The 22,341-nt window shown below is 37.7% G+C and overlaps 2 protein-coding genes across 4 annotated transcripts; one reads left to right on the forward strand and one right to left on the reverse strand.

Moving 5' to 3' along the window:
* Window positions 1–793: 793 nt before the first annotated feature.
* On the forward strand, window positions 794–11,228 carry clns1a (chloride channel, nucleotide-sensitive, 1A). 3 transcript variants are annotated; one of them, XM_051724345.1, is made up of 7 exons: window positions 794–933; window positions 1,015–1,137; window positions 5,427–5,563; window positions 5,841–5,969; window positions 6,080–6,190; window positions 6,395–6,574; window positions 8,574–8,641. In XM_051724345.1, the coding sequence occupies exons 2-7, from the start codon at window positions 1,019–1,021 to the stop codon at window positions 8,639–8,641; spliced, it is 744 nt and encodes a 247-aa protein (XP_051580305.1). In that variant the 5' UTR covers window positions 794–933; window positions 1,015–1,018. The 3 variants fall into 3 exon arrangements, with proteins under 3 accessions (XP_051580305.1, XP_051580306.1, XP_051580304.1); XM_051724346.1 differs by having other exon boundaries at window positions 803–933; window positions 1,018–1,137; XM_051724344.1 differs by lacking the exon at window positions 794–933 and adding an exon at window positions 10,960–11,228 and having other exon boundaries at window positions 1,018–1,137; window positions 8,574–8,637.
* Window positions 11,229–11,423: 195 nt separating this feature from the next.
* On the reverse strand, window positions 11,424–20,464 carry aqp11 (aquaporin 11). The gene is made up of 3 exons (XM_051724335.1): window positions 19,818–20,464; window positions 17,072–17,188; window positions 11,424–15,179 (listed from the first exon to the last, which is right to left on the reverse strand). Exons 1-3 carry the CDS (start codon window positions 20,410–20,412, stop codon window positions 15,067–15,069), a joined length of 825 nt encoding a protein of 274 aa, XP_051580295.1. The 5' UTR covers window positions 20,413–20,464; the 3' UTR covers window positions 11,424–15,066.
* Window positions 20,465–22,341: the final 1,877 nt, after the last annotated feature.

The following is a 22,341-nucleotide window of genomic DNA, read 5'->3' on the forward strand; positions in this document are numbered from 1 at the left end:
TTGTAGGGACATATTTCTACTTACTTGCAATATACCAACTCTTTGTAATGAAAATATTTAAAACAGTATAGTTTTACTGAACATATTGCGCCAGTAAGAAGAAGAAGAAGGGAAAAAAAGGGTATTCCAGTAAGTGTTACTTTTCTAATCGCTGTTTAGGATGGCTCAATCACAACTGTTTGTGATTACTGTAACATATTTGTAATTATTTTATAAAGACTGCTGAGTCAGATTTTTATAACAAATATTAATCAATGAAAGTAATATATCATTGTCCTTTTTAGAGCACAAATGTCTGTTATTTCAAGAAAACGACCATACACTATTTAGCAAAGACGGGCCACTTCTATTGAAATGAATGGGCGGAATTGGAACGCCAAACGGTCAACGGATGTAGAAAGGAAGTCCCGCCTTTAAGGTAAAAGAGCCAATCATATTTCAGATGCAGACATTGCCTGTCAATCAACTTGAAAACGTGCATGCGCATAAACTATACAATCCGGAAAAATGGCGCCTTTTTAGCGTAATCTGAGGTAAAGAAGCACAGTTTATGACTCTAGTGTTGTCAGATTTTACTGATGATTTTGAAATATGTTCTTTGATCGTAATCTTAACCAACCGTTTTTTAGATTTAGTCATTCTCCCATTCAAGTTGATAGGAGCTGCACTTTCATGACTGGAAATAGCTTTCCGAAGATGGCCGCCCAGTGGACTGACTTGCGACTCTTTTGGGCCACCAAGCGCCCCCTGGAGGAAGTCACTCCAAGTCTCACAGGAAACAGTTATTAGAAAGATGTGCCACACGTTGAATGAATACAACAGGAGTGACGCATGTCAGTGAACCCATTTGAAAGTTCCTATCCACGCAAACCGACCGTATTTCACTTTTATATGAATGCTGTTTAAGCGAAAAAGCCTTTAACGCTCGTTTAAGTCAGTTATTATTGTTTTTCAGCCTTTTCAACTGTGTATTGTGCCAGCAGCTTCACAGTGATTTAACACCTTTAAATCCAGCAGGATGGTTGTGTTGAAGAGTTTACCTCCACCCAGCGAGGGCATCAGACTCCAGCAGGCCGAGACAACAGCAGTCTTAGACGGTAAAAGACTCGGATCTGGGACCCTGTTTGTAGCTGAAGCGTGAGTATATCTGAATATTTGTTTAATTTGCGTGTTCATGTTGAATGTGTGTGCCCAACATCATAATGACACATGTGGATACATTTATAATTGTTTTCTATGCATAATGGCCCCTTAGAGGAGGTATCATACATATACACTGCTGTTTGGATTTAAATAAGCAGATACTTAAGAGCCTATGATTGGATCATTATTGCAGTGATTTAATATGTTTCAGCTTGCAACAATTCCTTTAACCCTAACTGATGCAGTGTGTAGCTTTTTATTTCTTAAACAGACATATCAGAAGACATATCCCATGGTCGTGGAAAAAATGTTACTGTGTTTCAGTAGGGGCAAATTATTGGCCTGCATCAAGCAAAGAAAACAACTAAGGAGATTGCTGAAATCACTGGAATTGGGTTAAGAACTGTCCAACACATTATTAAAACCTGGAAGGATAGTGGTGAACCGTCAGCTTCATGGAAGAAATGTGGTCATCTTGAATGATCGTGATCTGAGATCACTAAAATGCTTGAAGTCACATTGTAAAAAATCAACAGTAGAACTCACGGCTATGTTTAGAATTGGCTTGAACGTTGGGAGGGTTGCAGCATGAAGCATTTACATATTTCCATTGATCATGGTATAAATATTGGGGGGTTGTACTTGCTTGGTTTGATTACTGGGGGGGTACCTCACCCCCCATCCCCCCCTGAATCTATGCCCCTGAGTGAAAGAAAGAGCATTTCCACAGGCACAATGCAACGAGAACTTACGGGATTGGGACTAAACAGCTGTATGGCCACAAGAAAGCCACTTGTTAGTGAGGCTAATCGGGAAAAAACAACTTCAGTTTGCTTGGGAGCATAAAGATTGGACTGTGGAGCAGTGGAAAAAGGTAATGTGGTCTGATGAGTCCAGATTTACCCTATTCCAAAGTGATGTGCACGTCAGGGTAAGAAGGGAAGTGCATGAAGCGATGCACCCATCATGCATAGTGCCCACTGTACAAGTTTTATGACCTGGGGTTGCTTCAATTGGTCAGGTCTAGGCTCAGCAACATTATATGCAATAAAATGAAGTCAGCTGACTACCTGAATGTACTGAATGACCAGATTATCCCATCAATATATTTTTCCTTCTCTGACGGCACGGGAATATTCCACAATGCCAAGGACAACAATGCCAAGATTCATTGGGCTCAAACTGTGTAAGAGTGGTTCAGGGAGCATGAGGAATCATTTTCACACATGAATTGGCTACCACAGAGTCCTGACCTTAATCCCATTGAAAGTCTTTGGGATGTGCTGGAGTGGTTCGACTCTCCCATTGGCAATACAAGATCTCGGCCAAAAATTAATGCGATTCTGGATGGAAATCGTGACATTGCATAAGGTTGTCGAAACAATGCCATGACCAATGTGCACCGTAATCAAAGCTAATGGCGGTCCAGCGAAATATAAGAGTATGCAACTTTTTTTTTTTTTTGGCCAGGCAGTGTACCATGTTACTTAACCCTTAAATGCATACCTCAGGTCTTTAGAGTCCCGGGACCTCATTTCACCCCCTGAACCTCATTCAGTTTTTGGAGTTGTGCTTTCACCTCTTTAGTATTCCTCAATCTGTCTCTCATATATATATATATATATATTTAATGGTTTAAGTACCAAAAGTGTATAGGGTCATTAGAGACCCTAAGTTTGTAGTAGTGTCAAGTTTTTGTTGTTGTTGCACTTCCATAAATTATATATTTTTCATAAAACTAAATACTATATCAGGTTGATTTTCTGTGCAACAATGGTGAATTTTCTGTATCCCATATGCGTGTACACATACATAATATACATGCTATTTCTTACTCGAGGTGCTGTTGTTTCAGTGATTGACTTGATTTACATTTGACATTGCTATTTGATGAAGAAACAACATTGAAGTAAACTATAGCAAGTACAACACATGAACAATATGATATGACTATTATCATTTATTTGGGTGTACTACTGAAATTATGTACAGTGGCAAGAAGTATGTGAACCCTTTGGAATTAGCTGGTTTTCAACATTAATTGGTCATAAAATGTGATCTCATCTTCATCAAAGTCACAAGTATTGACAAACATAATGTGCTTAAGCTAACAACACACAAACAGTTATCTTTCATGTCTTTATTGAATGCATCCCATTAAACATTCACAGTGCTGTGGAAAAAGTAACTGAACCCTTTGATTTAATAACTGGTCGATCCTCCTTTGGCAGCAATAACCTCAACCAAGTGTTTCCGGTAGCTGTGGATTAGACCTGCACAACGTTCAGAAGTAATTTTAGACCATTCTTCCATACAGAACTACTTCAGTTCAGCCATATTGTTAGGATGTCTGGTGTGAACTGCTCTCTTGAAATCATTCCACAGCATCTCTATTGGGTTGCAGCTCAGACTCGGCCACTCCAAAATGTGGATTTTCTTTTTTTGAAGCCATTTTGTTGTGGATTTACTTCAATGTTTAGGGTCTTTGTCCTGCTGCATCACCCAACTTCTACTGAGCTTTAACTGGTGCACAGCCACCCTGACATTATCCTGTAGGATATCTTGATAAACTTGGGGATTCGTTTTTCCCTTGATGATGGCAAGTGGTCCAGGCCCCGAAGCAGCAAAGCAGCCCAAAATCATGATGCTCCCTCCACCGTACTTCACCATTGGGATGATGTTTTCATGGTGCCCTTTTTACGCCATACATAGGGCTGTGTGTTCTACCCAGACAATTCAGCCTTAGTTTCATCAGTCCACAAAACATTTTCCCAGAAGTGTTGTAGAGTGTCAAGGTGGTCTTTGGCAAACTTTAGCCGCACAGCAATGTTTTTGTTGGAAAGCAGCAGCTTCCTTCGCAGTGTCCTGCCATGGACAACATGCCTGTTTAATGTTTTTTCGTATAGTAGACTCCTAAACAGAGATGTTAACCAGTTCCAGTGATTCCTTCAAGTCTTTAGCTGTCACTTAAGCGTTATTTTTTACCTCACTGAGAATTCTGCGGTGTGCCCTTTGAGTTATCTTGGCTGGACGGCCACTTCTTAGGAGAGTAGCCACAGTATTAAATCGTCTCCATTAATAGATAGTTTGTCTAACTGTGGACAGATGAATATCTCAGCTCTTTGAGAACTTTGTAACCCTTTCCCTTGTGAATAGCAAACTCAAAATGTTTGAGCACTTTTTATAAGTTAAAGTAGCTCTAACCCACACCTCCAGTTTCGTTTCATTAATTGGATGCCAGGTTTACCAACTCCTGACTGTAATTAGCTTTGTTACGTCATTAGCCTCGGGGTTCAAAAAGAACAATATTATAATTTCTGTGTTATAAGTTCAAACAGATTGTGTTTGTTCATTACTGTAACTTAGATCAAGATCAAACCAGATTTTAAGACAAATTTATACATAAATACAGGTAATTCTACAGGGTTCACATATTTTTCTTGCCACTAAGTTGTGCATCTTTTTACACTCAATAATTACCTGAGAAAATATTTGTGTAGCTTATGTCTATCTTATGTGTAGATTGTGTACTTTGTGTAAATCATGTTATGTGTAGCTCAATATGTTTTTGACAGACTGTTGCATCTCATGAAACTTCAGTGTGAACATAATGAATCCACATTTTACCATGTAAATACCATGGGAAATGATAAATATTCAGTACAAATTTCCTTCAACATGCATATACACTCAATGAGCACTTTATTAGGAACACTATAGTCCTAATAAAGTGCCTGACGTGGTCTTCTGCTGTTGTAGCCCATCAACAGAGAGATGCTATTCTGCTCACTACAATTGTACAGAGTGATTATCTGATATACCGTAGCCTTTCCGTCATCTCAACCAGTCCGATCTCTCTCATCATCAAGGCGTTTCAGTCTGCAGAACTGCTGCTCACTGGATGTTTTTGTTTTTTGGCACCATTCGGAGTAAATTCTAGAGACTGTTGTGTGTGAAAATCCCAGGAGATCAGCAGTTACAGAAATACTCAAACCAGCTCGTCTGGCACCAACAATAATGCCACGGTCGAAATCACCGAGACAACATTTTTTTCCCCATACTGATGGTTGATGTGAACATTAACTGAAGCTCCTGACCCGTAGCTGCATGATTTTATACATTGCACTGCTGCCACATGAATAAGTAGATGTACAGATGTTCCTAATCAAGTTCTCCGTGAGTGTATATTTTTAGATTTGGTTTATATCAATGCTATGTCAGCTGTCATGAAGCACATTTACATTTGTTTAATAATTGATAAGAGTTCTGTTCTTTCCTTGCAGGCATCTGTCCTGGTTCGATGGGTCAGGAATGGGTTTCTCTCTTGAATACCCCTCCATCAGTCTGCATGCAATTTCACGTGATCGGAGCGCCTTTCCAGAAGAACACTTGTATGTGATGGTGAATGCAAAACTTGACGGTGAGGACCGACACAGTTTAATCCATAGCTCTTCTCGAGATTTATTTAAAGACACTTTTTTTTGAACCGCGTGTCTCCTCTCTATATACCTCGTGTCGCTATTACACGTGGCCCAGCAACAATGTTTTTTTTTATTTTTTTTGGATAATTTCTTTAAAATTCTGCTTAAAACTACTCACACAAAACAAAAGCTTGTCAGAGAAATGGCAGACTGCAGCAGTTGCTAAGATAGGATTGGTTAGATATAAACTCTATATGTTGTGAATTATATTAACAGATGAAAATGAGGCAGAGATGCAGGATAAAGCTCCAGATGATGCAGCAGATGAAGAGGAGAGCGACAGTGACAGTGAAGGCTCCGGAACCATCACAGAGATTCGCTTTGTGCCCAGTGATAAGGCTGCATGTGAGTGTGTGAAAAAAACACAGGAATGGTGTCAGTGTTTCTGTATATACAGTAGTATAAGAGTCATTACTGTACATAGTGATAGTTTGTGTGTGTGTGTGCGCATGCAGTGGAGCCCATGTTCTCGGCCATGTGTGACTGTCAGGTGCTGCACCCTGATCCAGAGGATGAAGATTCAGATGATGATTATGAGGAAGAGGAGTATGATGTAGAGGAGGCGGGTTAGTGTCTTTCTGACCCACGATGCATTAAGCGTCTCTCAAATGTAATTCGCGACGCATTTAAAGCTAAACAGAATTGCAAAAATAATCATTGTTTTTAAACGGAAAACTCCCCATGTTTTGAGACTAATTTTTAATATTGTTTTTTGTATGACTCTCACACACTGAAGGTTTGTCATTGCTGTTCTCTGATCATTGTCTTAGAACAAGAGCAGGGGCAGGGAGATGTACCCACGTTTTACACCTACGAGGAGGGCTTGTCTCACCTGACGTCAGAGGGTCAGGCCACCCTGGACAGACTGGAGGGAATGCTCGCCCAGTCAGTTTCCCAGCAGTATCACATGGCTGGAGTCAGAACCGACGATCCATCGGCCCAGTTTGAAGGTGTGTATATTTAAAAAAACTGATTTTAGGTGCATTTAAAATTATCTACCTGTAAAAGAGGACGCAAGAAGTAGTTTTCCTTTTTCAGGTGACGCTTTATTTCCCCTCTTCCTCGATACCACTTTACCGTTACCTTTATACACTCTTTAAACACTAACACACACACTGTTTCTACAAATAACTTTCACTACTCGGGAATCGTTGCTCTGGCTCGGCTCTGTCATATCCAGTCTCCTACTGAGCGTTGTGTCGCTCTCTTTATGAGAGCGTCTCCCCGTGCTCACTGAAATTAGAGACAGGTGTTAGACAATTTAGCTCAGGTGTAAGCGCCCTTACCGCTTTCTCTCTCCGGAGAGATGCTTGACCACGCCCCCGCTGCCACACTACCATACCTTTTTAAATTTTTTGTCATTTTATTTTTCACAGTCAAGGGGACAAAGATGTTTCAGCCTCTTTGTCTCCTTGCCTGTGAGAAATAAAATGACAAAAAATCAAATAAGGTAGTGCGGATAATTTTTGTTTCTTTGATTATAGTGAATTCTTTATGGATCTTTGCATCTGATGTATTGACCTGTTAGAGCACAGTGATCCTATTACTTTATTATTCTTTCATTTATTTGTATAGGGACAGTACAAAAAACATGATTTCAGCAAAATAACTAAATAAATAAAGATGCATTTATAGCATATGCTAATTTGCATCTCGGGTCACTAGATAGGCATTTTCCCCAAAAAATAAATACATTGATAACTAGATAAAACTAAACAAAAGTAAACCAAGCAAATATAAATGTAAAATATCAAACTATAAAAGTAATTGAGGTTGCTCACAACCGTGGTTACGTATAATAAAAAGGATTAAAAGGTTTATTAAAAATAAAAAATCATTACCGCTCTGGTTTCTTTTAAAGGAATATTCCGGGTTCAGTACAAGCTGAGCTCAATCGACAGCATTTGTGGCATATTGTTGATTACCACCAAAAACATTTTTTTACTTGCCTCTCCTTTATAAAAAAAAAAAAAAAAAAAGCAAAAATCAGGGTTACAATGAGGCACTTACAATGGAAGTGAATGGGGGCCAATTTTTGAACGTTAAAATACTTTTGAAAAAGTATAGCCACAATACGTGTTAACATGATTTTAGTGTGATGAAATCGCGTACTTTTCCATGTAAAGTTATAGCCTTTAATCTTTGTTAATGTTAGTTAATAAAAATACAACTGTTCATTGTTAGTTGATGTTATGTCATAGTGCATTAACTACTGTTAACATATACAAATGTATTGCTATATGTTGAAATTAACATTAACTAATTAATATATGCTTCAAAAGTATTGTTCATTGTTAGTTGATGTTAACTAGTGTTGTTAATTAATGTTAACAAATGGAAACGTATTGTAAAGTGTTACCGGTTACCACCATGGTACATTTTTGGTGGTGTCATTATAATAAAACCTTGGTATCAGCCATCACTGTGATCAAAACAAAGGAAATGACAAAAATATTTGCACTTTTTCAAGGATATCCCATATTAACATTTGCCATAGAAATAAAAACTGTAGTAACTATGGCATTTTGCAGAACTCTGGCTACCATGGTACATTTTTGTAAGGAACGTAAGGCTTCATTTGTAGACTTGAATACTCTAAATGAAATATTTTAATGCACACAAGCAGCCACAAGGGGGCAGAAGCAGAGAAATGTCATGCTATGTACCTGCCAAGACACTCAAATATTAATGTTTAGGATATTTTGACCCGACAGAGCGTATATTTGTGCATATGTTTTGTATTTCAATCAATCAAGTGTTCTGTGTTTGGATAATTCATGAATTCAAACATTCATACTCAGAAGTGGCCCATTAAACTCGATGCCAGATGTGTGTGTGCCTGTGTTGAGCAGGATTTCCTGAAAACTAATGGATGTGTGTTGGGTAAAACCCTGGAGAGCAGGGCAAGGCAGGATGTGTGTAATGTAATAGTTTGTTTTATGTGTTCAGATGGAATGGAGGTCGACTCGGGCGCAGTCACTGGGCAGTTTGAGGACGCTGATGTGGACCACTGGTAATTATAGAGCTGTGTCTTTAAATCTAGAGAATTCCTGGAACTGGTGCCAGATATAAGTGATGCAAAACGCATGTTTTAGTGGGCCGTTACTGTTGATGAAATTGTCATCTCTTTCCAGGCTAGATAACAATTAAACCAGACACATGAAAAACTGCCCTTTTAGTCACACGCTTAAAGGGATAGTTCACTCAAACATGAAAGTTCTGTAGCTCCTGAAAGGACAAAAAAGTATTAAAAAAAATAGTCCATATGACTTTTGCGCTATATTCCAAGTTTTCTGAAGCCATACGATAGCTTTGTGTGAGGAACAGACTGATGTGTAAGTAAAAAAATTCTTGTAAATCTCATTAACTCGTGCGCATATTCCAAACTTGCCATTTCGAGCAGATCTGACATCTGTGAGTTTGATTACATGCACACCAATACGCTGATAACTAGCAAAAATCTAATTATTTATAAAACCTGACAACAGAAGAAGACTACCTTTACATGAGAGTTCAAGTCATCTGGTTATATTCTGTTTTTGACATCAAAATGTAAACCGGATAAGCCAATAAGAATGCCAGTAATGGTGTTTATAAGCAATGCAAAATTGGGTAGTGAGCAAAAATCTACATGTGCCAATCTGTTTTTGCTTAAACCATTTCAAACCTTACCCCAATAAAGGCACTTACATGACCACACACATTGTTTGCTTATTAAGTATAGTCACTGTAAGAAAGTGCATGTAAAAATAGCTCGATTCCACATACCGTTGGTTCATATGTGTCCCGTAACCGATATCAGTGTTGTTATATAACGAAACCGATGCTTCTGTTTAATGGAACGAGGCCAGTCGTGATTATTTAATAATTGATTGATCGTGGTTATGTGAGAGAACCATGATTTATTGTGCACTTCAAATTCAAATCACATTCTACTGTCAAAATAAGGGAATTTTAATGGAATATATAAATGCAATGAACGGCATGTTTGTGTGTCTTTTTCAGTTCAACTCTGACTGTCTCACTGAGCTGCACAGCACTCAGAAGAGATTAAACACTTCTGATGTGCGCGCCTTCTGTGGAGGTTTGCGCTAAACTCCCATGAAAATGTAAACGCGTATTTTGATAGTGAACACAAAGCGCTCCGGTTTCACTTTCATTTAACATTTGTGTAAATGTCAAATGTTCTTGGTCATATACACAATAACGTGTAAAAGTTACGAATTTAGGAAAGATATATTTTACTATTGCACACTATAACATAATAAAATAGCTATTCAGCTTGGCTAGGTTCCGAAAATAACAGCGAAAATGTAAAATGGACCAAGACTAAAGTTGACCAGCAAGAGAGACAGATATTTTAAGTGTTTGGGAATTAATCATTTAAAATATAAAATTTTTATTTTTCTCCTCTCCTTTTCTCCCCAATTTGGAATGCCCAATTCCCAATGTGCTCTAAGTCCTCGTGGTGGCGAAGTGAATCCGGGTGGCGGAGGACGAATCTCAGTTGCTTCCGCGTCTGAGACCGTCAATCCACGCATCTTATCACGTGGCTTGTTGAGCGCTGTACCGCGGAGACCTAGTGCATGTGGAGGCTTCACGCTATTCTCCGCGGCATCCGTGCCAACTCACTACGCGCCCCACCGAGAGCGATAACCACATTATAGCGACCACAAGGAGGTTAACCCATGTGACTCTACCCTCGCTAGCAACCGGGCCAATTTGGTTGCTTAGGAGACCTGGCTGGAGTCACTCAGCACGCCCTAGATTCGAACTCGTGACTCCAGGGGTGGTAGTCGGCGTTGATACTCGCTGAGCTACCCAGGCCCCATTTGTACGTTTTTAAAGCCTTAAAGGAAATTATATATCCTAATTTTACTATATGATTCCCTGTTAAATATTAATAAATGACTTGAGGTGTATGAATACATACAAGCATATACCTTTAGAATTACAACTATTTATTCGTAAACAATTGTCATTATTGCAATTTCTTTGACAATTAATCATCAGTCAGATTTCATATTCGTGACAGTACTATATGGAACATTCTTCAAAACATCATCATCTCTGATGATGAAAAGGTCATATTGGTTTGGAGTGACATAGGTGAGTAAATAATGACAGAGTTTCATTTTGGAGTGAAATGTTCCTTTAAGCAATTAATAAAGTCACAGAAGAGGTTCTTGTCTATAAATGGAATATGGCTATAGATTACCAGATACTTCAGTGCTCCTTATCAGATTTATGAGTGTGTAAACTGTTGGTGTATCTGTATTTGAAATCAGAGTTCGTTCGTGACTCTGAATTATGAAATGTATCTTCTGTCTAACAGATGGAGTGTGTCTCTATACTGCTGATTAAAGCACTTGAATGGGGCATGCTGGGATACTGGCTGACTCCTAGTGCCACCTCTGAAAGCTCTTGTCCCCTCTTTGAGCACTCTCGTCTGAATTTAATGGGCTTTTTTACACCGCATGCGTCTCACTAATGTATTTTGTAGTTTTCCCTGATGAGCAAATTACAGAATTATTCTCCTCAATGGAGTGATGTTGATGTGTTTGTTAGAAATTTCAATAAATAGTTGTTTTTGTATAAACCTTGTTTTCATGTTTGGTGACTTGTTTCTCTTTGATAGAAGAACTATCCTCGATCAGGTCATTCTAATATTTAAGTGTGTTGCTGCAAACATTGTACAGCTAAAAATACTCATTTCGCTCATTTTGGTTCATTCTCAATCTGAGTATGTCAGATGTTTATGAGACATAGGTCTAATCATTTCCTGTATATTTCCTCACACGAGAGAAAAGTATTTTATCTGTCAATTAATTCAGACATCTAATGGGTGAATCTCACGAAACTCTCGTCATGAAATGTGAGGATCATATTTCACTCCAAAATAAAAAAAATAAGAAATAATGTATGTATATGTTGTATAAAGAAAAAGAAGCCTCTTCTTGGGTTTGATATTTTTTGCATTGTGACATTTCAGGGTTCCTACAGTCATGGTAAGCTGGGAAAATATTAAGGAATGTTAAAATTGTGATAGAAATTAGTAAGTTGTAAAAAAATACTGGAAAAGTCATGGAAATTCATTGGTCAAAAGGAGTGGGAACCCTTAACATTATTTTCATGAAATTAAGCACATCCCATTCCCAAATGCTCATTACCGTAATGCTAAAAGAAAATCTCATCTTTTAATGCAAAAAAATATATTTAAATAGAAAATATTTATACTGCATGGTAGTTTCTGTTGTGGTTCATAGTATCTGTTGTGAATGTTGTGTACTACTTTGTGCTTAATTGTCATTAAAACCATGTCACAATGCAACAAAAAAAAAAAAAAAAGAACTAAAAATCTAAAATAAGCTTAAAATTCTTTAAGTGAAATGTTATTTCTTTTTTTATTATTTCTTTTTTATTTTTTTATTTGGGATGAAATTACATTTTTAGCATCGGGCTGAAGAACAGTTGTAAGCATAACTTAAGCATTTCCAAGCAAGGTTCAGTTCGGTACTACGTTTCGGACATTTGCGTCCCAGAATGCTCAACGTGGTTAACTAACTGTACTGAATGGAGAACTGTTTTAGTAGAATGCCTGTAGTGACGTGGTGGCTCACAATTGGTCACTTGCTCGCACTATCAAAAAAGAATTGAGCAAACTTCATGGCAAAATGATGCAGTATGATTTGAGTTCTTGCAACAACTGTTAAATAATTGTCCTCTGTAACATTGCATTCTTTAGTCAATGTGGATTGGTTTGTTTACTAAATGCAAAAATTCTTGTTAAGAGAACTTCTAATTTCTTGTTCAGCAAACTATCAATAGGAGGTCTTTCATTTTATCACCTTTTCAAGTCTTTATATTTGAAGTTAACGGCAATCTTTGCCTCTGAAGAGAGGTATGTTTTGCAAGGCAAGGCAGGACGGTACAGTTAATTGACAGACACACAACAGACCTCAACCATTAACACACAAACCTCAATAACGGTGACAATCGGCAAACCTTATTAACAACATTTAGGGGAATATTGTTGGTCTAACGTGTTTTTATGTAGATGAAAGTAATTCACATTTCGTAGTATCTGTGACTCAAAAATCCCCATAACCAGGATAGAACTCAATTTACATTTTTACAGCGAAGTCAGTCCATCTAATCCTAATTTTGCAGCACTACAGTCATAACTTTGTCAACGGGAACAGAATGGTACGGTTCCGCAACAAGAACCATTTGGCCCGATGTGGAAAAGCAGTTTCGTGAGATTGTGTTATGGGCAGATTGTGTTTTTCTTATGGCAAACATTATGCATGAGGATTTGTGCTCAAATAATGATTGTCTTTCCCTTAGTCTTGTGCTGGTGTCCACTCGCTGTATGTGTGGACTTTGCCCTCGGAGATAATTTGGCAACAGTCTTTCCACTAGCCTAATCAGACAAGTTATTCCCAGTGAATCACTAGATCATATGAGTCTTCAGGCCTGACAACTGCTGTCATCAGCTTTTTTGAAGGGTGACCTCACTGATGATTCATAAATGATGTAATTTACACACAGACACATGATGAGCACACACACCATACTAAAATCTAATGCATTTCCTCCAGATGTTTTTTGTAGTTATCAATAGTTTAATATTAATGTGACTCTAATATCCAATCAGAATTTGTCACAAATATTGTGTATGTTTCCGTAATTAGGCATTATTTTGTTTTTGTGAGTATTTGTTTGATATACCTTAGTTGGAATGTTTCTAACAGAAGATATCCCTAGCATTGTTCTCCCAAAAATGAAAATCCTGTCATCACTCATTCACCTTGAGATTTTAGGCATCATATAGGCGTCCATTCACTTCCATTTTCCATACAATGAAAGTGAATGGTGACGCAGGCTAACATTCTGCCTAACATCTCCTTTTGTGTTTCATGAGAGAAAGACAGTCATATGGGTTTGGAACAACACAAGTAGTTTTACTTTGCTGAGAACTTAGCTGAGAGAGTCTTTAGAGTTAGTTTTTATTCATACATATACATACACATATACTCAGATATACATACATAGCAATGCAAGTCTTGCTCATAAATTCTTAATGTTATTTTTTATTATATATGTCTGTATTTGTCATATATTGTGCTGATTGTAATGTCGAATATATGTTCTGAAATGTTTTGATTTGGTATGGATTGTAATGTTTAATGTATGTTCTTAAATGTATGTTTATATATGTATGTGGACCCCAGGAAGATTAGCAGTGCTCTAGGGCACAGCTAATGGGGATCCTAACAAATAAACAAACATGAACAGGAATTTTCAATTTTGAGTGAACTGTCCCTTTAAAGCTGGAATTTGACAGCAAACCAAAGTCCATTATATGAACAAAACTCAGTCGTGTGTGAACGTCCAGTTATGCAAGCAAAATCAAAATTGTTTTCGTTTCATTTAGTGTCTTCTATTCTTTTCATCTCTCAGTTGCTCGTTTTTTGTTGTTTTAATAGATCTCTTTAGAGAAACTTTAAAGGTGTACGTTTCTCACCACAGCATGAGAAATCACATGCACATTTGTGTCTTTGCACTGTGTGCCGTATAAGTAAAGCACATCTGTGAGTTCACAAAAGGTCAAATGTTCAACACATGATATGTTCTGGCCTGATCTCTCAGGTTACATAACAACCAATAAACAACAAATAGGACATGTTTTTTTTTTATATAAAAAGTTTAATTAAAATAGTTTTTTTTTCTTAGTATTACAGTTTCAGGAGTGTGTAATACATTCTGTGTTCAAAATAACTTGACTGGCTTGTCTTCGACTTGGCACTTTTCTGGTCTGTTTTTGGTCTACCTAGGTTATTTTACCCAGGATGCCCCAAAGGCACTGCAAATCTGTGCTTTATAATTACTATTATTGTTGTATAACATTACCTATTACAAGATAATAATAATCGCTGGAGATTAACTTCAAATAATATTCTTACAGCTCTAAAAGAACACTTCACAGGTGTATTTTTCCAGGAATGTCTAGTTGTTAAGATACAGTTTCACATATTAAAAATATGGTTGGCAAAATAAATTATTACAGTGAATTTAAGAAACATAAAAACTAACTAAAATATGACTAAAATAGTTGCAAAGTATTTGCATTGGTCATGTGCTTTCTGTTCAGGCAACCTGCAGCTAAACATAATTGTGCTTCATGAATATGCATTATTGTTTTATTAAAACACAATTTCCCCCTCTATAAGACTTTAGTTTCATTAAACCTGCAATTATCGATTTCAGTAAAAATATTAAGGTCCCAATCAGCTCCATTAATACTTTGAGTTGAGCATAAAAATGAGAATAACAGTGTCATTCTATTCTGTGCATTCACAGTATATAACTATATATTTAGTAAACAGTCTCTATACAGAGACTCTTTACCCTCTAAGATCCTTTGAAATAGCACCTTAATTTAATTCATCTTTTTCTTTCGGAGTCCATTGGAGTTCAAGTCCTTCGAAATTGTGCTTTTTCCTGAAATGACTGGGATCACTTGGTCAGAAAGCAGCAGAGAGCCTGTCATACCTGTACAAAAGACAATACACTTATTAAAAACACTGACTGAACTTATCTGACGACACAGGTACAACACAGAAGACAGACCCTGAAGCCTCACATTAGACTTCTTTCTATTTGCATTAACAAATGTTAACAAATAGAAACTTATTGTAAAGTGTAACCAGATTTTTATACTTTATAGATATTTTATTCAAAAATAGTGATTTCTAACTGATGAAATATTCTAAAGCTGGGCACAACTAGAAAAATGTATATTCACAGTAAAAATGTCCATGACTTTTTAGGATTTTATGAATTTCCATGACTTTTCCAGGCCTGATATATACAATTTTAAAATTTCCGGATATTTACAGGTTGTCCATGACAATGGGAACCCTGCAAGCGATTGTTACAGTGGCCAGAAAAAGTATGTGAACCCTTTAAAATTAGCTGGTTTTCTGCATTAAATGGTCATAAAATGTGATCTCATCTTTATTAGAGTCATAAGTATAGACAAACACAATGCACTTTAGCTAACAACACACAAACAATTATAACCTTTCATGTCTTTATTGAACACATCTCATTTAACATTCACAGTGCTGTGGAAAAAGTAAGTGAGTCCCTAGGCTAATGACATCAACAAAAGCTAATTAGAGTCAGGAGTTGGCAAACCTGGCATCCAATTAATGAAACGACCGGAGACCGGAGGTGTGGGTAAGAGCTACTTTGACTTATAAAAAGCACTCTATCATTTTGAGTTTGCTATTCACAAGAAGAATCGGCTGACTTGGACTATGCCTTGCAAAAAGGAGATTTCAAAAGACCTACGATCAAGAATTGTTGCTTTGTATAAAGCTGGAAAGGGTTACTAAGTTATCTTGAAGAGCTTAGATATTCATCAATCCACAGACAAATTGTCTATAAATGGAGACGATTTAGTACTGTGACCCTAGATTGACAGCTAAAGACTTGAAGAAATCATTGGAACTGGTTAACATCTCTGTTCATGAGTCTACTTTACGGAAAACATTAAACAGGCATGTTGTCCATGGCAGGACGCCGCGAAGGAAGCCGCTGCTTTCCAATAAATACACTGCTGCACGCCTGAAGTTTGCCAAAGACCACAGTGATACTCCACAACTTACTGGGAAGATATTTTGTGGACTGATGAAACTAAGGTTTAATTGTTTGGGAAGAACACACAGCACTATGTATGGCATAAAAAAGGGCAGCGCATACCAACATGAAAACATCATCCCAACGGTGAAGTACGGTGGAGGGAGCATCATAATTTTGGGCTGCTTTGCTGCTTTGGGGCCTGGACCACTTGCCTTTATCGAGGGAAAATGAATCCCCAAGTTTATCAAGATATCCTACAGGATAATGTCAGGGTGGCTGTGCACCAGGTGAAGCTCAGTAGAAGTTGGGTGATGCAGCAGGACAATGACCCTAAACATTGAAGTAAATCCACAACAGAATGGCTTCAAAAAAAGAAAATCCACCTTTACCAGTGGCCCAGTCAGAGCTGTAACCCAATAGAGATGCTGTGGAATGACCTCAAGAGAGCCGTTACACCAGACAACCAAAGGGTTCACATACTTTTTCTTGCCACTGTATATGATATTCTTTGCCATTGCTGTTCTGTTGTTTGAGCTGTTTAACAATACTGTGAAAATAAATCAAATTTTTCCTCCAGCACTGAGGACATCTTGTTCTGAAGACATTTTGTAAGAAGTTGTTGTTACTTAATACATGTTTGAAAGCACTTCTTTTTCTAGCAAGTAACTTTCTGAATTTCATTCTTGCGGATTGATCCTTGCTGTTGAACACACAATAGTCTCACGTGTGAATCTTGTGCATTTTGTTAATGTCTGCGTTTTAAACGTCAATGTAAATGTTCTAACCATAATGCTCACCTAGTATTGGCCCCAGCCAGTATACAAATGTGTACTCTAAGAAAGTGTTTCCAGGACAGGGGAACTGAATTGAGAATGCCAGTGCTGGGTTGAAGACTGCTCCGGTGATGTGTCCACCTTTATGAAAACAAGTGGGACTTCATTAAAAGAAAATAAAGAGATTTTCTGCATGTTTCTTTGCAGTTAACAGTATAGAAATGTTGGTAACACTTTATTTTACATTGTCCTTGTTATACATATTGCATGTATTGACTATAGTAATAACAGTACATTATGCATAATTAGAAGTAACTAACCTTAATCCTAACCCTACCCCTAAACCTATAGTAAGTACATGTTGTTAATTAATACTACCCAGTACTTGTGTAATTACATTGTAACAAGGACACTGTAAAATAAGGTGTAATAGAAAAATTATTGTAATGTTATTAAAAGTCAAGATCTGCTTACATTAAAGAAATAATCTTGGTTCAATTAAAGATTAATGGGCAACTGATAAGTGTTTTTTAATGGCCGCTACCGATATCTACTGAGCAGGATGGCCTATATAAATGTCAGATAAACATAACACAATTTAACAACAGCAAATCAGATGTACACAAAATTTCTAAAGGTAAACAAACACTTATTTTATGGAATATTTCCTCAAATCTTCATAAACTTGAAAAGTAAAAACCTTGAAAACAGAAAGATTGACTATACATTGACAAATATATTGGTAGACTTTGAAACTGACACAAGTTAAAGTTAACACTCTTGTTAATCAGCCAAGCGAACGCGGTCATTGGCCGATGCGATAATTGCAAAATGGCCAAATATCGGCCAATATATATCGGTCTATCACTAGTTAAGATCATTCGTCAACATTTGTGGCATAATGATGATTACCACAAAAAATTAAATACTTTTCATAAAAATAAAAAAAACAACAACAACTAAATTACAGTGAGGCACTTACAATGGAAGTGAATGGAGCTGATTTTTGGAGGGTTTAAAGGCAGAAATGTGAAGCACTTTCTCTGTTAACACTTGTGTAAATAAGTTGTCACTTAAATGGTTGTCTTAGCATTTACACCGTTGCATGGTCATAGCAATAAAGTAGTTAAATTGGATATAACTTTACAGAGAATTGGTTAGAAAGTGGTTTTATCGAACTAAAATTGCGTTAAAATGCATATTGTTTATGTCTTGTGGCTATACTTCTGAAACGGTGAGTATTTTAACATTTACGAATTGGCCCCCATTCACTTCCATTGTAAGTGGAACCCAGATGTTTGCTTTTTTTTAAAGAAATGGAGGGGCAAGTCATATTTAATTTTAGTGGTAATCAACATTATGCCACAAGTACTGTAAATTTATCTTAATTTGTACTGAACCTGGACTATTCCTTTAAAGGGGTCATGACATGCCCTTTTTTTAATTATTATTTTAATATGTTCCTTGAGGTTCACTTATAATATTAGTAAAGTTTTTTGCACAAAAAACAGTCATATATTTGTAAAACATGATCATTTTCCACCCTCATTCTGACCCTCTGTCAGAAACACTCTGTTTTGGTGCTGCTTCTCCTTTAAGACTTGACCGTAAATGCCCACTATTATGATTGGTTCTCTGCTTTTGACTGATTATGATTGGCTTTCTCTTTGCCATCTTTCTGCTCACCGCTACTGGGCAGGCTACGGAAGTGATTAAAGGTAAAGTAGGCTTTGATGTGATGTTGTGGAGGCGGTCAGATTCAAATGTCTACCACAGTGTGACATCACAAGGTGGAGGAAGTAGAGAACGTGTCATTTTGGCAGCTTGGTTTCAACAAATGCTCTTTTGGCAGTGAGGAGGAAGTTTTGAGTTCTGAAACTTACAGCATGTTTTTATAATACAATGACCTCCTACTGTATATGTCAAAAGATCAATTAAAACTTGATTCCTCATGTCATGACCCGTGTGATTTCCCCCCCCCCAAACCACTTGAGCGCAAGCCATGCCCTACAGTCAAGACTAAACCCTCAGGAACGTTTTCATTGGTCATCTCAATCACACAGTCACCTGTGAATAGTTCAGACTCCAGAAAGATCGTGAATGGATCCAATGCCAACCAACGATAAGATAAGCATGCCAATAGTTTTCAATAAGGGCGTGCCTTGCGCTCAAGTGGTTTGGGGGGGAAAATCACGCTCATGACCCCTATAAGGGATACATTTATACTAATATTATTAGATAGTGAAAGAGTTAGTTAGTTGGTTGTACAGTACATTTATCTGACATTGTGTATAAGTCAGTAAATCTGTGCAAAGCCCCAAATCCTAAAGGAATGCTAATGGAATTTATATCAATAATTGTATATATATATATATATATATATATCATTTTATTCATATGATTCTTGTTTCATCCTATTAGTACTGGTTCCAAATTATGATACAAAACCATTAGCATACTTTTAGCCTTTTTTTTTTTTTTTAGCAAGATCTAGGTCACACCTTTATATAATAAAAGTAATGTGGCATTATCACTGTACAGCAATGTATCAGATGGTAATACCATGGTACTTTGATATATATACCATGGTACTGAATGAATAATATATTCATGTACCATGGTACTCTAAGGTAATTTTTTATAGAATACAATGTTACTACCAATGTACATGTCCAAAAAACATGGTACTACCATGGCATAACATCATGTCATTACCATGGTATATGTTCAAAGAACCAAGGTAGTGCCATGGTACTAGTAGTGCACACACCTGCATAGACTAAGGTGGTAATGACAGCAGCTATGGCATGAACTCGATATTTCTCCACTTTATCCGCGTTAGAGACTGCAGTGTGTATCACAAAAGCGCAGCCCAGCTCCACAGAGGCGGCCTGCAGCAGCGGGGCATTAATGGGGCTGTTCATGCATTTAAACCCCATCAGTTTGTGCTGTGAGTGAAGGCCAGAGAGCGCCAGTGCCCACACGTGTGGCATCACGCTGCGTGCCAGCACAGCCGCGATCAACTGGCATAAAATCCGTGCTAGTGCGCCTCTGCGGGTGAGAGTCCCGCGGCAAAGTTGCTCCAGAGCGCCGGTGGGGTTACAGATCGCGCCGTGGAATGAAAGCCCGTGGACCACCGAGATCACATACGTCACAGTTAAAGCAATCTGCGGCTCGAGTCCGCCCACCTCCGCGAGCAGCTTTAACTCATGCGTGCACGCGCACAGTTGGAACGTGGAAATAAACTCCAGCACATATATAGTCCAGACGCGTTTTGGTAGCAGATATAAGGCAATCCTCCTCGCCACCTCGCTGGAAACTACAATCCCCACCAACAGGGATAAGGACACGCTGAGATCGGCCATCTTTGGCAACTTTCTTCCGTAATCATGCGAAATGAATCCAGTCAGAGAACTTTAGAGCGAGTACGCCTCCCCAACCGCCGACTCAGCCCCCTTCATTTGAATTCGGAAATCCACCTATGGCAGAGGTCGTCCTGAGATTGTTTGGCACACGTATAATAATTCATATTCATGAGCCAAGCCCTCCCCCCAACAGTGATTCGTTAGTTAGTTAGTCGAAGCGCAACCACGTCTATCTTTTAGCCAATCAGGTAAGTTCACTCGGAGAACGTCTAGTTACGTACTTAATATTCATAAGGCAGGTGTTTTTAAAAAAGTACAATTCGTAAAAGGGAGTTCATCTTCAAGATAAAACTGCAGCTACCATATAAAGAAATTCACTAGAAATTACGGGGAAACTCGGTATGTTCTGACATTGAACTTATTAATTTGAAATGTTGCCAATATATTGATTAGGTTAATTGTATGATATTGCATACTTTGTCCCTGGATACAGAACCAAGCAAAACATTTTTTTAAACATTTACAGAGCAATAAAATTGTGCTCTATCACCATTGTGTTCACTCTGTCTGCTAGTTTTGTTAACTGTTATTTTCCTGCAGAGGGCGCTGAGATACTTAGTACGACTGCAGGGTAAACGTCGACAGCGGTGAATGGGAGATAACAGCAAATATTATTTTCACTTACCCATTTGCTCCAAGACCAAAATAAAAAATCCACTGTTAAGTTTGAATGACTTTCCAGAAGAGGACAAAAATAAAGAGCGGTGGATTAAGACAGTAAAATGGGAGATGCCAAATTTACTGTCACTCTCTCAGCTGTGGTGAATCATTTTTTAAAACTAATTCCAGGGTAATATAGCACAAAGCATACATTTATAAATTTATAAATTTACACTCAATATTAAAAAAATGGATAATATAAAAAAAAAAAAATTTTTTTTATTATTTATTTTTTTTTTTTTTTGCGAGATTTACGCAGATAAATAAGGCAGAAACGCGCCATCACAGTCTGTGAAAAAGGTCTATTCAATTAAATTTAAAAGTGTTTTATTTTATTATTATGCATTCGGTCTCACTCGGACATTTGGCTCATTGGTCGCTTCCACCTGAAAGAGCCCCTCCCTGGTTTTGCATTGAACAAGAACTCCTTGCCCCTATTTTGCCATTGCACAGCCTTTCCATCAAACTAACCAGAGAAGTTAAATCACACCCTGTTATTTCACATTTGCACTCAGTATGGACAAAATTGTCCAGAATGTTTAATTCAGATATTTATCTAAATGTTGCCTCGAGCCTATGGCTAAACCCCAAACTATGCATTAATAAGTCTCCTTTTTGTTGGTCTGAGTGGATTGTGAGGGAGTTAATACACTCGGTGATCTTTATGAGAGTGGTGTGATGAGATCCTTTGAAAATTTGGTTCAATATTTTGGGATCCCCAGATCTCAGTTTTTTAGGTATCTTCAGCTACGACACTTGCTCTGTACTATTTTTGGAAATAGCATACAGCCCCCCTAGAGTGGCAGATACTCTGGGAGAGGTGATTTCTGCTTTTGGAAAAGGTCACGAGGCATCAGTGTATTACTCCTTATTAATTTAGAGTCTGGGGGATGGAGTCTCAACCACTCTCAAGAGATTATGGGAGAAAGATTTAGACCTGGAATTGGAGGAGGAAGAATTGTGTAGGATTTTAAAAAACTGCATCTAGAGATGCAAGGGTGCACCGTATACAATTCAAGATTTTGCATCGGTTCTATTGGACCCCCTCTAAATTGTATAGGCTTGGTCTTAAAGACACACCCACCTGCTGGAGATGCCAATCAGAGTATGGAGATTTAACCCATGTCTTTTGGGGGTGTGTGGAAATTCAAAAGTTTTGGTTAAAGGTGCAGAGTCTGGTATGCGAGGGGTTAGGTATTCAGGTATTAT

This window comes from Myxocyprinus asiaticus, chromosome 18, assembly GCF_019703515.2.
Source record: "Myxocyprinus asiaticus isolate MX2 ecotype Aquarium Trade chromosome 18, UBuf_Myxa_2, whole genome shotgun sequence".
NCBI lineage: Eukaryota > Metazoa > Chordata > Actinopteri > Cypriniformes > Catostomidae > Myxocyprinus > Myxocyprinus asiaticus.

Coding starts and splice junctions, on each gene's coding strand:
- aqp11 (XM_051724335.1), bottom strand. CDS start 20,412: ATGGCCGATCTCAGCGTGTCCTTATCCCTGTTGGTGGGGATTGTAGTT. Junction 17,189..19,817: donor TACCACCTTAGTCTATGCAG/GTGTGTGCACTA, acceptor GTTTTCATAAAG/GTGGACACATCACCGGAGCA. Junction 15,180..17,071: donor CTGGCTGGGGCCAATACTAG/GTGAGCATTATG, acceptor TCTTTTGTACAG/GTATGACAGGCTCTCTGCTG.
- clns1a (XM_051724345.1), top strand. CDS start 1,019: ATGGTTGTGTTGAAGAGTTTACCTCCACCCAGCGAGGGCATCAGACTC. Junction 5,564..5,840: donor GGTGAATGCAAAACTTGACG/GTGAGGACCGAC, acceptor TTATATTAACAG/ATGAAAATGAGGCAGAGATG. Junction 6,575..8,573: donor TCCATCGGCCCAGTTTGAAG/GTGTGTATATTT, acceptor TTATGTGTTCAG/ATGGAATGGAGGTCGACTCG.